This window comes from Tauraco erythrolophus, chromosome 1 (assembly GCF_009769465.1).
Source record: "Tauraco erythrolophus isolate bTauEry1 chromosome 1, bTauEry1.pri, whole genome shotgun sequence".
Lineage (NCBI taxonomy): Eukaryota > Metazoa > Chordata > Aves > Musophagiformes > Musophagidae > Tauraco > Tauraco erythrolophus.
In genome coordinates, this window is record NC_141465.1 from 76,297,423 (window position 1) to 76,312,710 (window position 15,288).

Sequence of the window (15,288 nt, forward strand, 5' to 3'; positions counted from 1 at the left end):
TACAATCAAGTTTTCCTTGGAAGAGCTGTAAGCATCAAACAGCATGCTTTCTGAAAATTTATTTCAGAAGCAAATATAAAATTAGATGCTTTCATTGTATGGAAGATTTTTTTCTTTATAGTCAGAGTTATTGGAATGCTTAGGTTCCATATGACTTCCAGAGGCAACTTTTATTCAGGGCTGCAGCATCTGTATATAGTTTTAGTACTACAAATGCTGCTTCCTGCTTCCATAACCTTCTGATCAGAAGGATGCAGCTCTTAAAGCTATGTATTTTTCTAGTGTGTCATTTTTCTCATCTTGTTAAGCATTGGATTTTTTTATTCCATGGTTATAACCCATTTAAATTTTTCCTTCAAAATAAGTTTGTTTTCCCATTCTAGTTCATCTTTACTAAATATACTACCTTTCAAAATAGTTTGCTATAATATATTTTTCTAGCCTTTTTTCCCTGAGGAGACCATAGAGGAAAAAATCTGCCCACTTGCATTAGTACACTGTTTGTGCCTTAACTTTATTACTTTAGATGTGCTGTTTGTTTTGAGGATTTTTTTTTTTGTCCTCTATTCTTTCTTGCATTCGTTTTTCAGCTTTTATTTGGGTTTGAGTTTGGTTCTTTTTCCCCAGTGAAAGATTTACAAGGCGTTGGAGCCTTCTTTTAGAAGTGTTTATAGTTACTCTATTATTTTTGTTGGTTCTAGGAGGAGATATTGACAATAGCTGACCTCATATCCTTATGAGGAAAGAGAAATTCCTTCAGGGGTGATTGTAGAGCACCTGACAATAGGGGAAAAAAGCTTTCCTAGGAAAGGTTTAACCCTTGTGAGTACATCTCCAAGCCTTCATTTTTCTATCAACAGCTGTTAGTTTATAACACAAGCTAAATTAAATGGTATTGTGTGCTTCAGTGCACAGATGTGTGCACATAAACCTCAATCTGTCTTGCCTATTTCATGTTCCTTTTATCTGTAACTTAAGTATGGAGAGTGAATGTAGGGGTTTTGTTGTTGTTTTCTAATCTTCAGAGAAAACAAATTAGATCTCTATCTTAAAGAACTGTGTGACTGTCGTGATCAGTGTGCCAAAGTACCTCCTTAGCCATTACGGGTCCTAGTATATCTTGAGGTAGGAAAACATTGTCCATGTTTTACAGATGAGGAAAAGAAATGACAGAGTCACTGCTGTGCTGTAGATGGAATTGACGAGTACATACATTTTCAGTTCTTGACTTTTGACAGACTGCCCCTGATCTGTCAGTCAAAAATGCGTATTTTTGACTTGTCTTTAGTGCACAAAACACCAAAGAATCTAAAACTATTCAAGATGCTTTAGCAAGCTTCTGTCTTGCTGCTATGACTAGATCGTCTTCCTCTTCCATTCTTGCCACTGGCTGTTCCCTTTCCAAAACTTACATACAACATTCTTGCCATCTTTAAACTTCTTCACAGTTTAGTCCTGTATTTCTCAATCATACCAGCTGTTGAACAAGCAAATTCTGCCAATACTCTGCTGATATTGAGTGTCTGGGTTGTCTCTTTCACCGCGACTCTTGTCTTTTCTCCTGTGTTTGCTAAAGATAACAAAGTAAATGAAATTCATTAGAGCATCTGTACTCAAAGTCACACCTCAGAAGTTCCTTTTCTGTAATGCGTCCTTTAATTCAATTTTTTTTTTATTATCAACCTGGAATAGGATTTTGAGTTCTTAGAACTGATTTTTTTTTGTGGTTTGTTTTTATTTTATTTTTCTTGAGACATAGTAAGAGTTTCTTCAACTTCCAGCAAAGCAGATGTAGACAGTATGTCACTTCCAGTTGATGGTCAATCATGAGCATTTTGGGTTGGTAACTTCTTTCAACCCGTACAGACTGATCCAAAAGTAGACACCTGTCTGTAATGTAATATTTTTGTTACCCTGTTTAGCTAGCTACTGCTTTGGGATTGGCAACTCTCCTACTTAGGTAATTCTGCTGCGTGCATATGTCCATTTGTCATGTCCTGTGACTTTAAAAATCAAAGAACACTCTTTAAATAGCACCTTTTTTAATGTATACCATCAGTTTTCACATTCTATTTTGTTCCACTTTGCTTTTGTTTTACTGTCAATAGGTAGGTATCCCGAAATCCCAGGCAGGGTAAGTGTACAGTGTACTCTGCAAAGTAACTTTTAAGTGTGAGGGTTTTATTTTTTGGAATTTTCTGGGGGGTTTTCCATCTACCTGCAGGAAAACCACTTCTTTGGCAACAGAGCTCAAGGGAAAAAAAAAAAAAGAGCACGTTATGATGGCGTTTGTTAATTTAGGTAACCTGTTATTTCCTGAGCAATCTTATGGCCTGAGGATAGCTCTGAGCTTTAACCTACATTCATACTTCTTTTTTTTTCTAAAAGCTTTTAAGGAGGCAAAGTGCTATATGAGCTACATTGGAGTATACTTCCCATGAGCTTGGAAGGTTATGTGTCGCTCATGTAGATTTTTGTGTTTCTAGGCCTGGAAAAATCTTTAAAGGAGAGGAGTCTTCTCTCACTTTTTACTTGGACATAATGGAGCAATTTAAACTAAGGAGTTGCAAAGCTCAGTTAGGGAGAAGAGTGCATGAATTAAAAACATGTAAAGCTTTGAACATCACAGAAAAAGGAATTAAATCAAAATCCACTTTAATTTAATAGTGTGATACTAAGACTTTTTTTTCTTATTTTGAACAGAGTACCAGAGAAGCAGAAATCAAGTTGAAAAGTGAAAGCAGAGTTAAACTATTTGCCTTGGATCCAGATGCACAGGTTGGCCTTTTTACAAGAAAACATGTTATTTTCTTTTATGTTGATCCTTTTGAGATGAAAAACCACTCACCTTTTATTTTTCTTTTCTCTTTTTAAAGAAACTTGACTTTTCTGGTATTGAACCAGAAGTGAAGCCGTTTGAAGAGAAATTTGGAAAAAAAATTCTTGTGAAGTGTAATGATTTATCTTTTAATTTGCAAAGCTGTGTTGCAGAAAATGAGGAAGGACCAACAACAAATGTAAATAATTCATCTAATTATTCTTTGTTAATATGGTAATGAATGTCTTAATAGTTCATTGACACTATTCCTAGTGGCAGGAATTGCTTGCTGTGATTGTGGGGTTTTTTCTTACTCCTTCGAGTCAAATGGAGAGCTTAAATCCTATGAAAAAGTAACTTTGCTACTAATCTATTTGTTGGGTTTTAGAAAGTGGAATTTTTGTTTTACATCTTATCAGTAATATCTAGAGTAATGGCCATGTGTCTTTATAAAAATGTTACTCGTCTTTCTATCGTACACATTTTTACAGCAATACAGATGCAGCAATGACACTTGATTCTTTTTTTAAATGTCTAGGTAGAACCTTTCTTTGTCACATTATCACTATTTGATATTAAAAACAACCAGAAGATTTCAGCAGATTTCCATGTTGATTTGAACCATGCCTCAGTAAGGCACATGATATCCAATGCACCTCAACAAATGATGAATGGCAGTGGTGACAGCTCACACAGAATTCAAGACATTCACGAAACTGTGTTACAATATCCAAAACAGGTAAGAACTAGTAACCTGAAGAATTACCAGGATTTTAGATACAAGTAGAGAGTTTTCCTGCATGCTTCAGATGGCTTTCTATTATGTGATGTAAAATGGGTGTGCATTTTCCTTTTATATTTGTCTCTTGATTTATTTCTAGGGAATATTCTCAGTCACATGTCCTCATACTGACATTTTCCTCGTGGCTAGAATAGAAAAAGTATTGCAGGGAAGTATTACACATTGTGCTGAACCGTATATGAAAAGTTCAGATTCTTCAAAGGTATGTTATCATCTTCTGTGGCATGGAGAAAATGCTGAGGCAAGGCTGGTTGATTTCAAATTAATAAATATCAATCAAAAGCTTAGTTCTTTTATAGGAAATTCAGATAACAATGATTTGATTTAGTAAGTTGTAGTTAATACTAGTAACTATTATTAATTGAAATGTTATAGATAAAGTTTAACATATTATTGAGAAACATTTATTTAGCTTTTCATGATTGTGACATAATCTATAGTTTTTATAATGACTTGAAATGAACTGATTTGACAAAAGGATGTTAGACTTCAATGTGCAAGTTAAATTGTTCAACTATGAAATATTAAATATGGGTCAGGAAGAAACTGTGTGTCTCTCTTAGTTAATGCATCTTATTACTGTATCATTATTGTTGACTTTTCCTTTGTCTCACTTTTTAATGACCATAGTTTACTGTAACTTTATCCACACTCTGCCTCTGTTTTTATGGATAAAATGCTTTGCAGATTTGATAGAACTCCAAATCACTTTTGGAAATAAACCACTGAAACACCTTGTTTGCAGGAGTCTAGGATGACATAACATTTTGATGTTTTCTGAAACATATCTACAAGAAGCTTTGTCAGTTGCTGCTTCTTGTTTCTTGCTGAAGAAATAGTTTTAGTTTTGTTGATTTAGTTGTGTTTAAACAGTTGGACCAGAATACTAGGAGAAAAGTATTCTTTTTTGTAAGTAATATCCGCTACTGTTTTGATATTCTTCCTGTTTTCAGCTAGTGAAAGGAAAGAAGGAAGGGTTAACTTTAAGTCTCTGCAGAGGAACAGTGTTCTTTCCTACTGATTTAATGCTGGCTAAGCTATATGTGAAAAAACTGTATTTTTCACTTCATCTTAATTTAGATCAGACTACTGATTTGCTTTTCCAGGAATACTTGAGATTGTTTTTCAGCTATCGTTGGAAAACAGCAGCTTTGCATTTTAGGAGTCTATTTTTGAAGTGTATGCTGACTGTTACTGAGTTAAAACAAACCTGAACTGAGTAACTGATTTTGGTGATCTTGGGCCTGAGCCACATGGGAAGGTTAAGTAAGCCCAAGTGTTCCCAGATTTGATGCTGAGTGCTAGACTTGTGTTTGCCTGTACTGCAGGAGTAGCCAATAGGAACATTCATGGTTATATTAACTTATGCTGTGCGTTTCTGGTGTTCATTTGCTTATAATTTTATGCAATTGAACACTTAGTTTGAATTTTTTTCTGTTCTTGTTCTCTGGGATTACAGTGTATTAATTTGAAATAAAACAGAACAGTACTACCTATGTAGGCCTCCATATGTGTCAGTGCAATGAGCAAGTTCCAGTTCCCTGCAGAATTACTGCTCTGGACAAGAAAAAGGGAAAATGGAAGCAGTAAATTCTATAGCCAAGAGATCACTTTTTCTCCCCTTTAACGTTGAATACAGTGAATTAATGATAACCATCAAGGTTCTATGTTTCTGAGTGCAATTTCCCCCTTTTTACAGGAAAGGATAATGGAGAGTTGGCTCAAACAACACATTCATAGAAACAGCTCTTCATAATGTCAACAACATAGATTAGGGATAATATTCAGGCAGGTTTTCTTTGTGGCTTTTTGCCTCTGGCAAGTAATTTTGCTCTGTGTAGTCACATAGGAGAAGCTGGTTTCTGGAGAAGAGAAGCCCATTACTCTGTTAGGAGCTTCTGCTTTAGCTGTAGTGGTTAAACTCGGTGTTGAACATCTCAAACTGGTGGGTTTCTAGCTCTGATTGTTATGCGTGTTGATTCTATATAATGGAATTGTTTGTTCACTTAAAAGTTAACAAAACCAAAACTTTAAAGTTTTAATGAAAGCAGTGTTGCAATGTCCATACATAGGATTGTCCATGTGATCTTCAAACAACTCATCCCCACGTTCTGTGTGTACTTGTAATACGAATATTGCAGAGTATTTTACTATTTACTCTGCAGGAATGTGTTTTGGTACATAGAGTGGGTGGTGAATAGGGAAGCAAGTTGGGGGGGAAATGTTTTTATCTGGAGTCACAATTTTCTCTTAAAAACCAGTTTTATTTTGCTCTAGCTTCCATATGAGTTTTGTGTATAGCTTTTTTTTTTTCTTGCTTAATTAAATATGTATATATGGGTCTATGTTTTCACCCATGAAATACTATGAAATCAGCAGGCTCTCCTTAACTCGAAATGAATTGTTAAGAGATATTTTCGTTTGTCTTTTGCTTGTGTACTTAGGATTAATCTTCTAAAGAAGATTTTCCAATTCATATCAGTGTCAATATGTGTTTGGTTTTTTTCTTATATATTAACAGTGCAAAAAATGTAGCTTTTAATACATGAGTATTTCTTACATCTCTTTCAGGTTGCACAGAAAGTTTTGAAGAATGCTAAGCAGGCATGCCAGAGATTAGGTCAATATAGAATGCCTTTTGCCTGGGCAGCTAGGTAACGACAGATCTTGTCAATCTGTATTTTTTCCTATCTTTAACATTATTTTCTATGCCTCACTTCACGTAAAACTTAATGTGCTATTTAAATTATTTATTGTTTTACTTCCAATTAACCAAAGATTTCTGACAAACAAACTTACACTTCAGCTTTATAGTAGGAAAAAGTTATAAACATTCATTATATTATTATTAAAACCATAGAATATTGCTAACTGTTTTCTATTGTCAATATTTTTTTATTTTACTGAGAATGAAATGATTCATGCTTGATTTGTTAGACTGAGCTACTTGTCATTGTAGGTGAATTTTAATGTATAAGAATATTAAATGCTTAATATGAAGGATGGTGCAGTATATTCTAATTTGTAGTAAAGAAATTTCCTGGAGTGAATTTCAACACTTTCGTGAACTTAGCTGAAAGCAAGATTTTGACTTTCAGGACGCTGTTTAAAGATGCCTCAGGAACCTTAGACAAAAATGCAAGATTTTCTCCTCTCTTCAGACAAGACAGTAATAAACTTTCAAATGAAGACATGCTGAAGTTGTTGGCAGATTTCAGGAAGTAAGTCTAATTTCCCGACTTAAAAACCAAACCAAACCAAACCTCACAAACAAAAAAAAAAAACCAACCAAACAAATGAACCACACCCCACTATCCCCCCACAAGCCTCACAATTTTTTTTGTGATCTTTAACTGGATCATCTGATCTTTTGATCTATGTGTTTATATGTTTTTCACTTCGAATGTAAAAGTTGTATAAATATAATCAAGGCTTTCATACAAGCTACAGATCTTTCCTTTGCAGTGTTTGAGGGCTACAAGCAGAACTGAAGCATTATCTAACATGCAGTAAGCATCATATCCTGAAGAGACTCTGTGTTAGGAGTTATGCTTACGTAATACACTCTTCTAATTCTTAAAGGAAAGCAAGTATGGCATAAATCATATGTTCCCTGACCTTGGACAGAGAATACTAACTCTCAGGGAAAGAGATTCAAGCCAGTATCCAGTCTGCCTTCCTGGGAGTGCATGTGGCTCAGGATGCCACAACAACAGAACACTGGTCATCCTTTTTTGCAAAGTATTCCTAAAGGCTGCATCAGTTCATGCACAAGGCTTAAGAACCTCCTACTGACAGATGACCTTATTAATAAAGTAATTTTAATCCCCTTTCTTATTAAATAGGATATAAAATACTAGAGCAATCTTTGCTGATTTGCAAAGGCATTTCCACTTCTGTTATGGTTCAGTTAGTTGGAGCTGTATTAATTTGGACAATTGCTAATCTCAGAAGGCTTGGGCTATAGTTTCTTTATTTTATTCTTGCTTACCAAATCTGATAAGGAGATGAAGTTTGTAATAGGTCTTTTAATTCCATTTTAGCAAGCTGCTTAAAGTTTTGTTCAAGTTTACATAGCATTGAAATTGCTATGTATTGATAGTCCTTGCCATAAGCAATATTACTGAAACTGATACAGAAAATTAACCTGCCACATTAATTTACTTTGTAAATTAAGGAAACGCTTTTGGTTATTTCAGCATCTTGTTTTTGGAATCTTGTACAGTAGTTCACAGGAATTTTGGTAAGAATGTCTAAGGTTTAGCTGTTGGAATTAGAATCCAGACTCCAACTAGAAAAAGTTGTTTGCTTCACAGCACAGGATTGCATTTTGGGAAAATTTTGCATCCTCTTCATCTGCAATAATTTAAAGTCATGCTGCTGGCTATCTTTACTAATAGAGTTCTGCACTGGTGTTTTAACATGAAAAATAGCTAATTCAGAAGTATGATTTGAAGAAAAGCTACAAGATGACATCTAAGAAATTTCATAGTAGGGTAGTTATTAGTAAATATTTTGCAGGTGTGTTTACTCTAGAAAAAGGAGGAGGTAGGAAAAAAATTACTGAGTAGAAGATGCATTTTGTCAACTTACTGATTTCTCTCCCCCGTTGCTCTTCCCCGAAGTTTACTCCATTACCATAAATGCTTCTTACAGGCCACTGGGATTTAAAAAGCTTACTTATAGGTCCCCTATTTGCTGCAAGTGATAGTGAGTTATTACACAGCAAACAGAACCTATATTTAACAAAAATTTTCATTTTGATTTAAAGAAAGAATAACATCATGCTTTTTCTTAACGTTTTCTGCGCTTGGGTATAAAGCTTTACTTTTTTTTTTTTTTGAGATTTTAAAGGAGAAGAAAACTGTGAACCTAGGCAAAAAACAAGACCAGATCAGTCATCCACTCCCAAACCACCTTTCCTCTCATACTCCTATTTCAGGATATTACTTTTGCCTCTGTTTCCTATTATCTCTTTTCTCTGGCAACTGATAGTTTTGCATTTAGCCTGACTTTGAGGTTTTTTTTCCTTCCTATAGACCTGAAAAGATGGCCAAACTTCCTGTTATTTTAGGAAATCTGGATGTTGCAATTGATAATGTGTCACCAGATTTTCCAAGTAAGTACTAATAAACATTGTTAAATGGATATGCAGGCTTTTTCTCTTCAGTTTTTTATTGTTTTTTTTTAATGTATTTTCAGATTATGTTAACTCGTCATACATTCCTATGAAACAGTTTGAAAACAGTACCAAGACACTAATAACATTTGAAATAGAGGAGTTTGTTCCCTGTATACCAAAACACACTCAGCCTTTCACGATCTACAACAATCATCTTTATGTTTATCCAAAGCACTTGAAATATGACAGTCAAAAGTCTTTTGCAAAGGTGAGTACAGAAAAAATTGTATATTCTTCTTTCTTAGATTTGGTTAAGATTGTTTACATATTGTATTTCTGTGATGATCCTTATGATTAAATGTTTGGCTTTTTCTTTTTAAATACTACTTTAGGCTAGAAATATTGCAGTATGCATTGAGTTCAAGGATTCTGATGAAGAGGATTCTTTGCCTTTAAAGGTTAGTCTTTTGATTTTTTTTTTTGGTGACTGATAAAAGAAAATAGTGAACAGTTGGCTAAGTAACACAGGATTACTGGATTAGATTATCTAGTTTGGAATGTCATCTTTCTGTCCTTTTGCATTTGGCATAAGAGTAACTTCTAGATGACTTGCTTGGTTTTGATATAGAAGATTACTAAAGAACCCTCAGAGCGTTTCATTTCTTTACGTCAACAAAAATTCAAGAATAAACTTGCTGCAATGAAGGATGGCTTATGCTTACTTCACAGGAAGAATTCTTTAAGTTGAAACAGTAAAGTTTTAGATCAACTGCAGAGCCAAGTTCTGTGTTTATGAGCTACCACAGTATATAGACGGTGCCTGGAAAAAAAGAAGTAGACAAACATATAGGAATCCTGAGGTCAAATCACAATGTCGGCTCTACTGCTCAGCAGGCAGACTACGGATCATGTTATCCACTGTCTGTGCAAAGGAACCAAGTTAAACACAAGTTGAAATATTTTAACTCCTAGGTGAAACAGTTTCTAAGCTGAGAGTGAAAATGGGTCACAGGGGATTTTTTGTTCTTTTTTCCTTTTTTCTATTATTAGTGTATCTATGGGAGGCCAGGTGGACCAGTATTTACTAGAAGTGCGTTTGCTGCTGTTCTGCATCACCATCAAAACCCAGAGTTTTATGATGAGGTAAGCTACCTTTCTGAGGCAACTTTTACTGGTTTAGATATTATGTAAGTTTCAAAAATGCAAGAAATGAATTTGAAGAGTGCAAAGTACTTGATTATGATTTCAGTTAAATTAGACCCCCCCATTTCACTTTAAGTAAATTTTTGGAAGTTTTGTATGTATGGTTCTTGATTTTGCTTCAAATAACATGTAACCTGGAGTTGCTTTTATGTGTACAATCAGTAAGGCATGTCATTGCTCTAGCTGAAGACTTCTACGGGGTTATGATTCTTTCCCTTTCAGGTTAAAATAGAATTGCCCACTCAGTTACATGAAAAGCACCATTTGTTGTTCACCTTCTACCATGTCAGCTGTGATAATTCAAGCAAAGGGAGTACAAAGAAGAAAGATGTTGTTGAAACGCAAGGTTTGTATGCTAATGCTTTACTTTCAGTAACTGCTGGGGAGATTTTTGTACGTATCTGGTAACTTATGATTTTTATGATCCATATAATGCTTTCTAATTACATTATACTGACTGAAAGATTTCATTAAGTATTTATTTTAATTCAAATGTTTCAAATGTTGTTTTAGAATGTCTATCAAATGTATGTTTTTTTCACTCAATGACAATTTAATTGCCTTTTTAATTATTTCTAATAATTTCAGTTCAAATCATTTGTCCCTTACAGTAACATTTTCTGGTTTATGAATTATGTATCAGAAGTGTACAGTAAGACTGCTGTAAGGGTTTATGTAAAGATTTGTAACATATTTAAAATTACTTGCCTTTCATGTTCTGCAGTTGGATATTCTTGGCTTCCTCTAATAAAAGATGGAAGAGTGGTGACCAATGAGCAACACATCCCAGTGTCAGCAAATCTTCCGTCAGGCTATCTTAGTTATCAAGAAGTGGGGGTTGGAAAGGTATGTTATATGAAATTGCTCTAATCTTTCAAAAAATATGTGGAGAGAAGGTTTGGTTGTAATTCCCCAGTCAGATAAGATTTAAGTCATTTTCTAGTAGAAATTTTTTTCTTGCATAATTGAAATGGAATGCTTTGTAAAAATTAGACATGTGACCTAAAGGAAACAAACAAACCCAAACAGAAATGGGAGACAAAACTTATGACTAAATTCTGACTTTTACAAGAATTTGAATCAACCTGTCCTAATACAGTTTTTCATTTAAATTCTTAAGTACTTATTTCTGTTATTGTTTAGCTGATGTACTTCAGAAATGTTTACGTTTCATTTTTTGCAGTAATAATTAACAAAAGGTTACAGTAATTTTTAAATATATTAAGCTATTTTGAGTTTATGAAGATATGCAAATAATCTGAAGTCCTTTACTAAATTTTTTTTAGCATTTCATGCTGTCTCCTTTCAGTAAGTCCTTTATTCCTGAAAAAGTTTTATTCTCACATCTTGATTTTTGTGATCCTTATACTTCACTAGTAAAATTTATGGTTGTATTTTTCAAAGCAGAAAGCTTGCAAAATTGTAGTAATAAAAATTGTACCGAGGAGGCTACAAAATGTGAAATGCGATAGGGGATTTGACTAAGAAAATGAAATGCAGAGACAAAATTGACTCAATTTGGAGGACCAGGCCTAAAATCCAGACCAAGAGGTGCTGCTCTCCTCCTGTTCTACCACCTTGTCTTTTTCAACTATACTGTAAGCTTTCCAACCATCGTCTCCTTTACATCTTTCATCTTTTCACATTGTAGGTGTATTCTTTATGCCTCTGCTGTTTGTCTCTGCTCATGCCCATGGGTAGAATTTAGGACCAATATGACTAGTTGTAGATCTAGCAGTAAAATCTCTCCCTAACTGGTTGTCAGGGTAGACAGCTAAGCATTCCCGTTCTCAGCTCTTTGGAAATGGGATGGGAAGGAAGCACTGGCTGCTATCTATTGGTGACCTATGTTAAGGTTTAAACTCTGTCAGTATTTGTGGAAATCCTTGTGTTATTTTTCTCAGAAAACTAGTAGATATTTCTCTCTAGTCTGAAGTTTCTTTGCAAAGTTGTAGAAGAAACATGAAATCTGTGACTTACAGAAAAGCAATTTTTTTTTGCCAGTGAGGAAACTATTGTGGGACTTTTAAAGAACATTTTAAGCTTCATAAATGCTTTTGGTAATATTGCCTGTATAATTTTTCTTTTTTTTATGACTTTATTCATTGTACACATTTCTTCAACCTGTATTTTTTTTTTTAATAAATTTATTTGTGGTTCTATAAACAAATTGTTTTACTGTAGTATACTGCTACATTATTTTACTTTTCCTCCTCATGTATGTGTGCAGCATTCTGGTCCTGAAATTAAATGGGTAGATGGAGGCAAACAACTGTTAAAAATATCCACTCATCTGGTGTCGACTGTGTATACACAGGTCAGTTATAAAACAAATTAAATTAGAGAAAGTTTTAGGAATAATGTATGTTTGTTATATGCATGTGCAATATTTGGGAAGATTCTTAAACACCATATGCTGATCTCTTACTTTTTTTGTCTCTTGGACACTCTGCCTGGTATGTTTTTCACATCAGCTGTGAAAAACAGCAGATCTTAAATGGAAGCTATTCAAAATGTGAGCCTTTTGCCTAACATATTCATCCATTCCAATCTGAATTTTTCTGTTAGATGAGAGGTCATAGATGTCTGAAAGTTATTTACTGACATGTGTACAAAGCAATGAGTCCTGTTATAGCTGCTTATAAGATACGTATCACGATCGTTTGGGATAACTAAAATGAAGTATGCTGTTTTCTGCATGTCATTTGGTTTGAAGCAAATATAGGTGGTGGATGGGAAACTTCTTATGTGGGTTAAAAAAATAATTAATGTTACATGTAGACTAAAGTAGTCTTTGGAGTAGTGTACTTAAATTATTTTTGAAAGTTGAATCTGTGGACATGTATATGGATTTCTATATACAAATATTTTTAATGTGTTCTGTTTTGGATTATGGATAGTAATGTTAAATATTGTTTAATTTGTTGTTTCTCCTTGACAGGACCAGCACTTGCACAATTTTTTTCAGTACTGTCAGAAAACAGAATCTGGAGCTCATGCACTAGGAACTGATCTTGTAAAATATCTTAAGGTATAAAATGGCAGTGAATAACAGATTCTATTGGTATTCAATTTCCTCCCATGTTATATCAAAATGCAAACAAAGGAATCATCCAGGTTTTTAGAAGTCCTAGTCATAAAAGGCATTTTTCTCATTGGTGCAACTTTGATTGCCTTCTCCTCTGGTTTTGGTTTTGAGATCAGATGGGACACCGAACCTTTATCACTGGACTTAACCTGTGGTTTTTTCTCTCCATATAATAAATATGGTATGTTCTAAGGAATCTGTCATCATGAATTAGAGGTCTCAGAGTCTGATCATGGCTCGTTGAAGCTCTTTAAGATTGTCAGTATAATTTCCATCACTTTTTTTTTTTGGTATGTTCTAAGGAATCTGTCATCATGAATTAGAGGTCTCAGAGTCTGATCATGGCTCGTTGAAGCTCTTTAAGATTGTCAGTATAATTTCCATCACTTTTTTTTTTTAAGCGATGTAGCCTTCCTGCTACTCGAGGTGCCAGAGAAAATGGCAGGTGTTTTTTGGTATCAAGAAGGGAAGGATTGTTGCCTATACTGGACCTCAGGGAGTTGAATATCTTTATTCATAAGATCAAGTGAAAAAACAGAATTCACCATTTCTGGTGCTGTAATATAAAGCAGTTGATCTGGGAAACAGACAGATGTTTCATAGATTTCATAGATTTCTAGGTTGGAAAAGACCTTAGAGATCATCCAGTCCAACCATCCCTAATCCCCCATTAAACCATATCCCTAAGTAGTTCATCCACCCTTTTCTTAAACACATCCAGGGATGGGGACTCAACCACCTCCCTGGGCAGCCTATTCCAGTGGCTGACAACCCTTTCAAAGAAGAAATACTTTCTAACATCCAACCTGAATCTCCCCTGGCTAAGCTTATACCCATTTGCTCTATGCACACAGCTTAGTGTTGTCAGCAAACCTGCTGAGGGTGCACTCGATCCGACTGTCCATGTTGCTGACAAAGATGTTAAACAACACTGGCCCCAAGAAGAGACGCTGTAGCGTAGGACTGCTATTTCCAAGAAAAATCACACATCACGTAGGATGGAAGACTGTTTCGAGTCCTGAATAGTGTTAATGTGCAGACGGGCAAACATTCAAAGACAAAACAGCTACTTAACACTGAATGGAAATGTCTGAAATGTGTTCTCTGTATGCATGTTCAGCAAATATACTTTTTTTTTTGGCCAGACTCCCTTTAACTCCAGGGAATTTTGTGCACAAAGCAGTGTAGGATGAAATACCATACATGGCCTTTTATGTCAGGGTGGTTATGTCTGTCATGTCTTCTGCATGCGATGGCTGCAGATGGCTTACCGTGAAGTTGAGGGGTTAGTAATTCGCTGTCTTCAATTTCCAGCATTAGTTAGTTAGGGATTATAGTTCATTCTGGTTTTTTAACATATTAGTTTATTGTTTTGCAGTAACTAGTATATCTAGTATTGCACTTACCACAGGTAAGCAATGTGTATGTTTTTGTGCAACTTCTGTTTGCTAAATATCTGCATTGGTGGTTGTAATAGTGAAGTATACCAGAGTGTCAGTGTCAGCTTGCTGTGGTGTACACAGGTTGTCTTTTTGTTGAAACATTATTTAGAGTGCCTTTCAATGGAAAAGTACAAATGACTACTTCTAAAATCCTTTTAATAAAGCATAATTTTTATCCTGAATTTACTTTAAAGTAGAAAATGCTTGCCAAACATTTATAATGGGAACTATTCTCAATTACTTTCTGTGCAGTTGTATTTCAGGTAATTAACACCAAATAGTGCAAGCAGCATGTATCTTTGGAAAAAGACTTGCATTAAATTTCATTATTTCAGAACCTGTGATTTAAATGCTTGTGTTTCAAGGGAGTTGACAGTATTACTGCTTTCTTTTAGAGCCTTCATGCTATGGAAGGCCATGTGATGATAGCTTTCCTGCCAACTGTTCTAAACCAGTTGTTTAGAGTTCTCACTAGAGCAACTCAAGAGGAAGTTGCAGTCAATGTGACAAGGTAAAGAATTTTAAGCGCTTCATAGAGTTAAAGCGATGACTGGGTTATCACATAAATCTGTAACTGAGTAGTATTTTTGCTATTGCAATCATAGCTTTCTTTGTAGACTTATTTGGTTTCTGACTTCTGTTTAGGGTTATTATCCATATTGTTGCTCAGTGTCATGAAGAAGGCTTGGATAGCTACCTGAGGTCTTATGTCAAGGTAGGTAAAAGTAAATGAAATGTTTCCGTTTTTTAATTTCTCTAAAAAGAGTATATTTAAATTTAGTTGCTTCTGTTTAATTTCAATTGTTTCATATT

At 34.6% G+C, this 15,288-nt stretch overlaps 1 protein-coding gene across 2 annotated transcripts in view; it reads left to right on the top strand.

Moving 5' to 3' along the window:
* The window catches only part of DOCK9 (dedicator of cytokinesis 9), a 116,652-nt gene that overhangs the window by 46,628 nt on the left and 54,736 nt on the right, over positions 1 to 15,288 (top strand). For both annotated transcript variants that reach the window (XM_086611107.1, XM_086611116.1), the window contains exons 10-25: positions 2,704 to 2,778; positions 2,877 to 3,017; positions 3,357 to 3,557; positions 3,700 to 3,822; positions 6,192 to 6,274; positions 6,719 to 6,841; positions 8,660 to 8,739; positions 8,823 to 9,010; positions 9,135 to 9,200; positions 9,793 to 9,885; positions 10,168 to 10,291; positions 10,670 to 10,791; positions 12,176 to 12,262; positions 12,887 to 12,976; positions 14,871 to 14,986; positions 15,121 to 15,190. In XM_086611107.1, the coding sequence (XP_086467233.1) occupies positions 2,704 to 2,778; positions 2,877 to 3,017; positions 3,357 to 3,557; positions 3,700 to 3,822; positions 6,192 to 6,274; positions 6,719 to 6,841; positions 8,660 to 8,739; positions 8,823 to 9,010; positions 9,135 to 9,200; positions 9,793 to 9,885; positions 10,168 to 10,291; positions 10,670 to 10,791; positions 12,176 to 12,262; positions 12,887 to 12,976; positions 14,871 to 14,986; positions 15,121 to 15,190 (1,782 nt within the window). The remainder of the gene's footprint in view (positions 1 to 2,703; positions 2,779 to 2,876; positions 3,018 to 3,356; positions 3,558 to 3,699; positions 3,823 to 6,191; positions 6,275 to 6,718; positions 6,842 to 8,659; positions 8,740 to 8,822; positions 9,011 to 9,134; positions 9,201 to 9,792; positions 9,886 to 10,167; positions 10,292 to 10,669; positions 10,792 to 12,175; positions 12,263 to 12,886; positions 12,977 to 14,870; positions 14,987 to 15,120; positions 15,191 to 15,288) is intronic.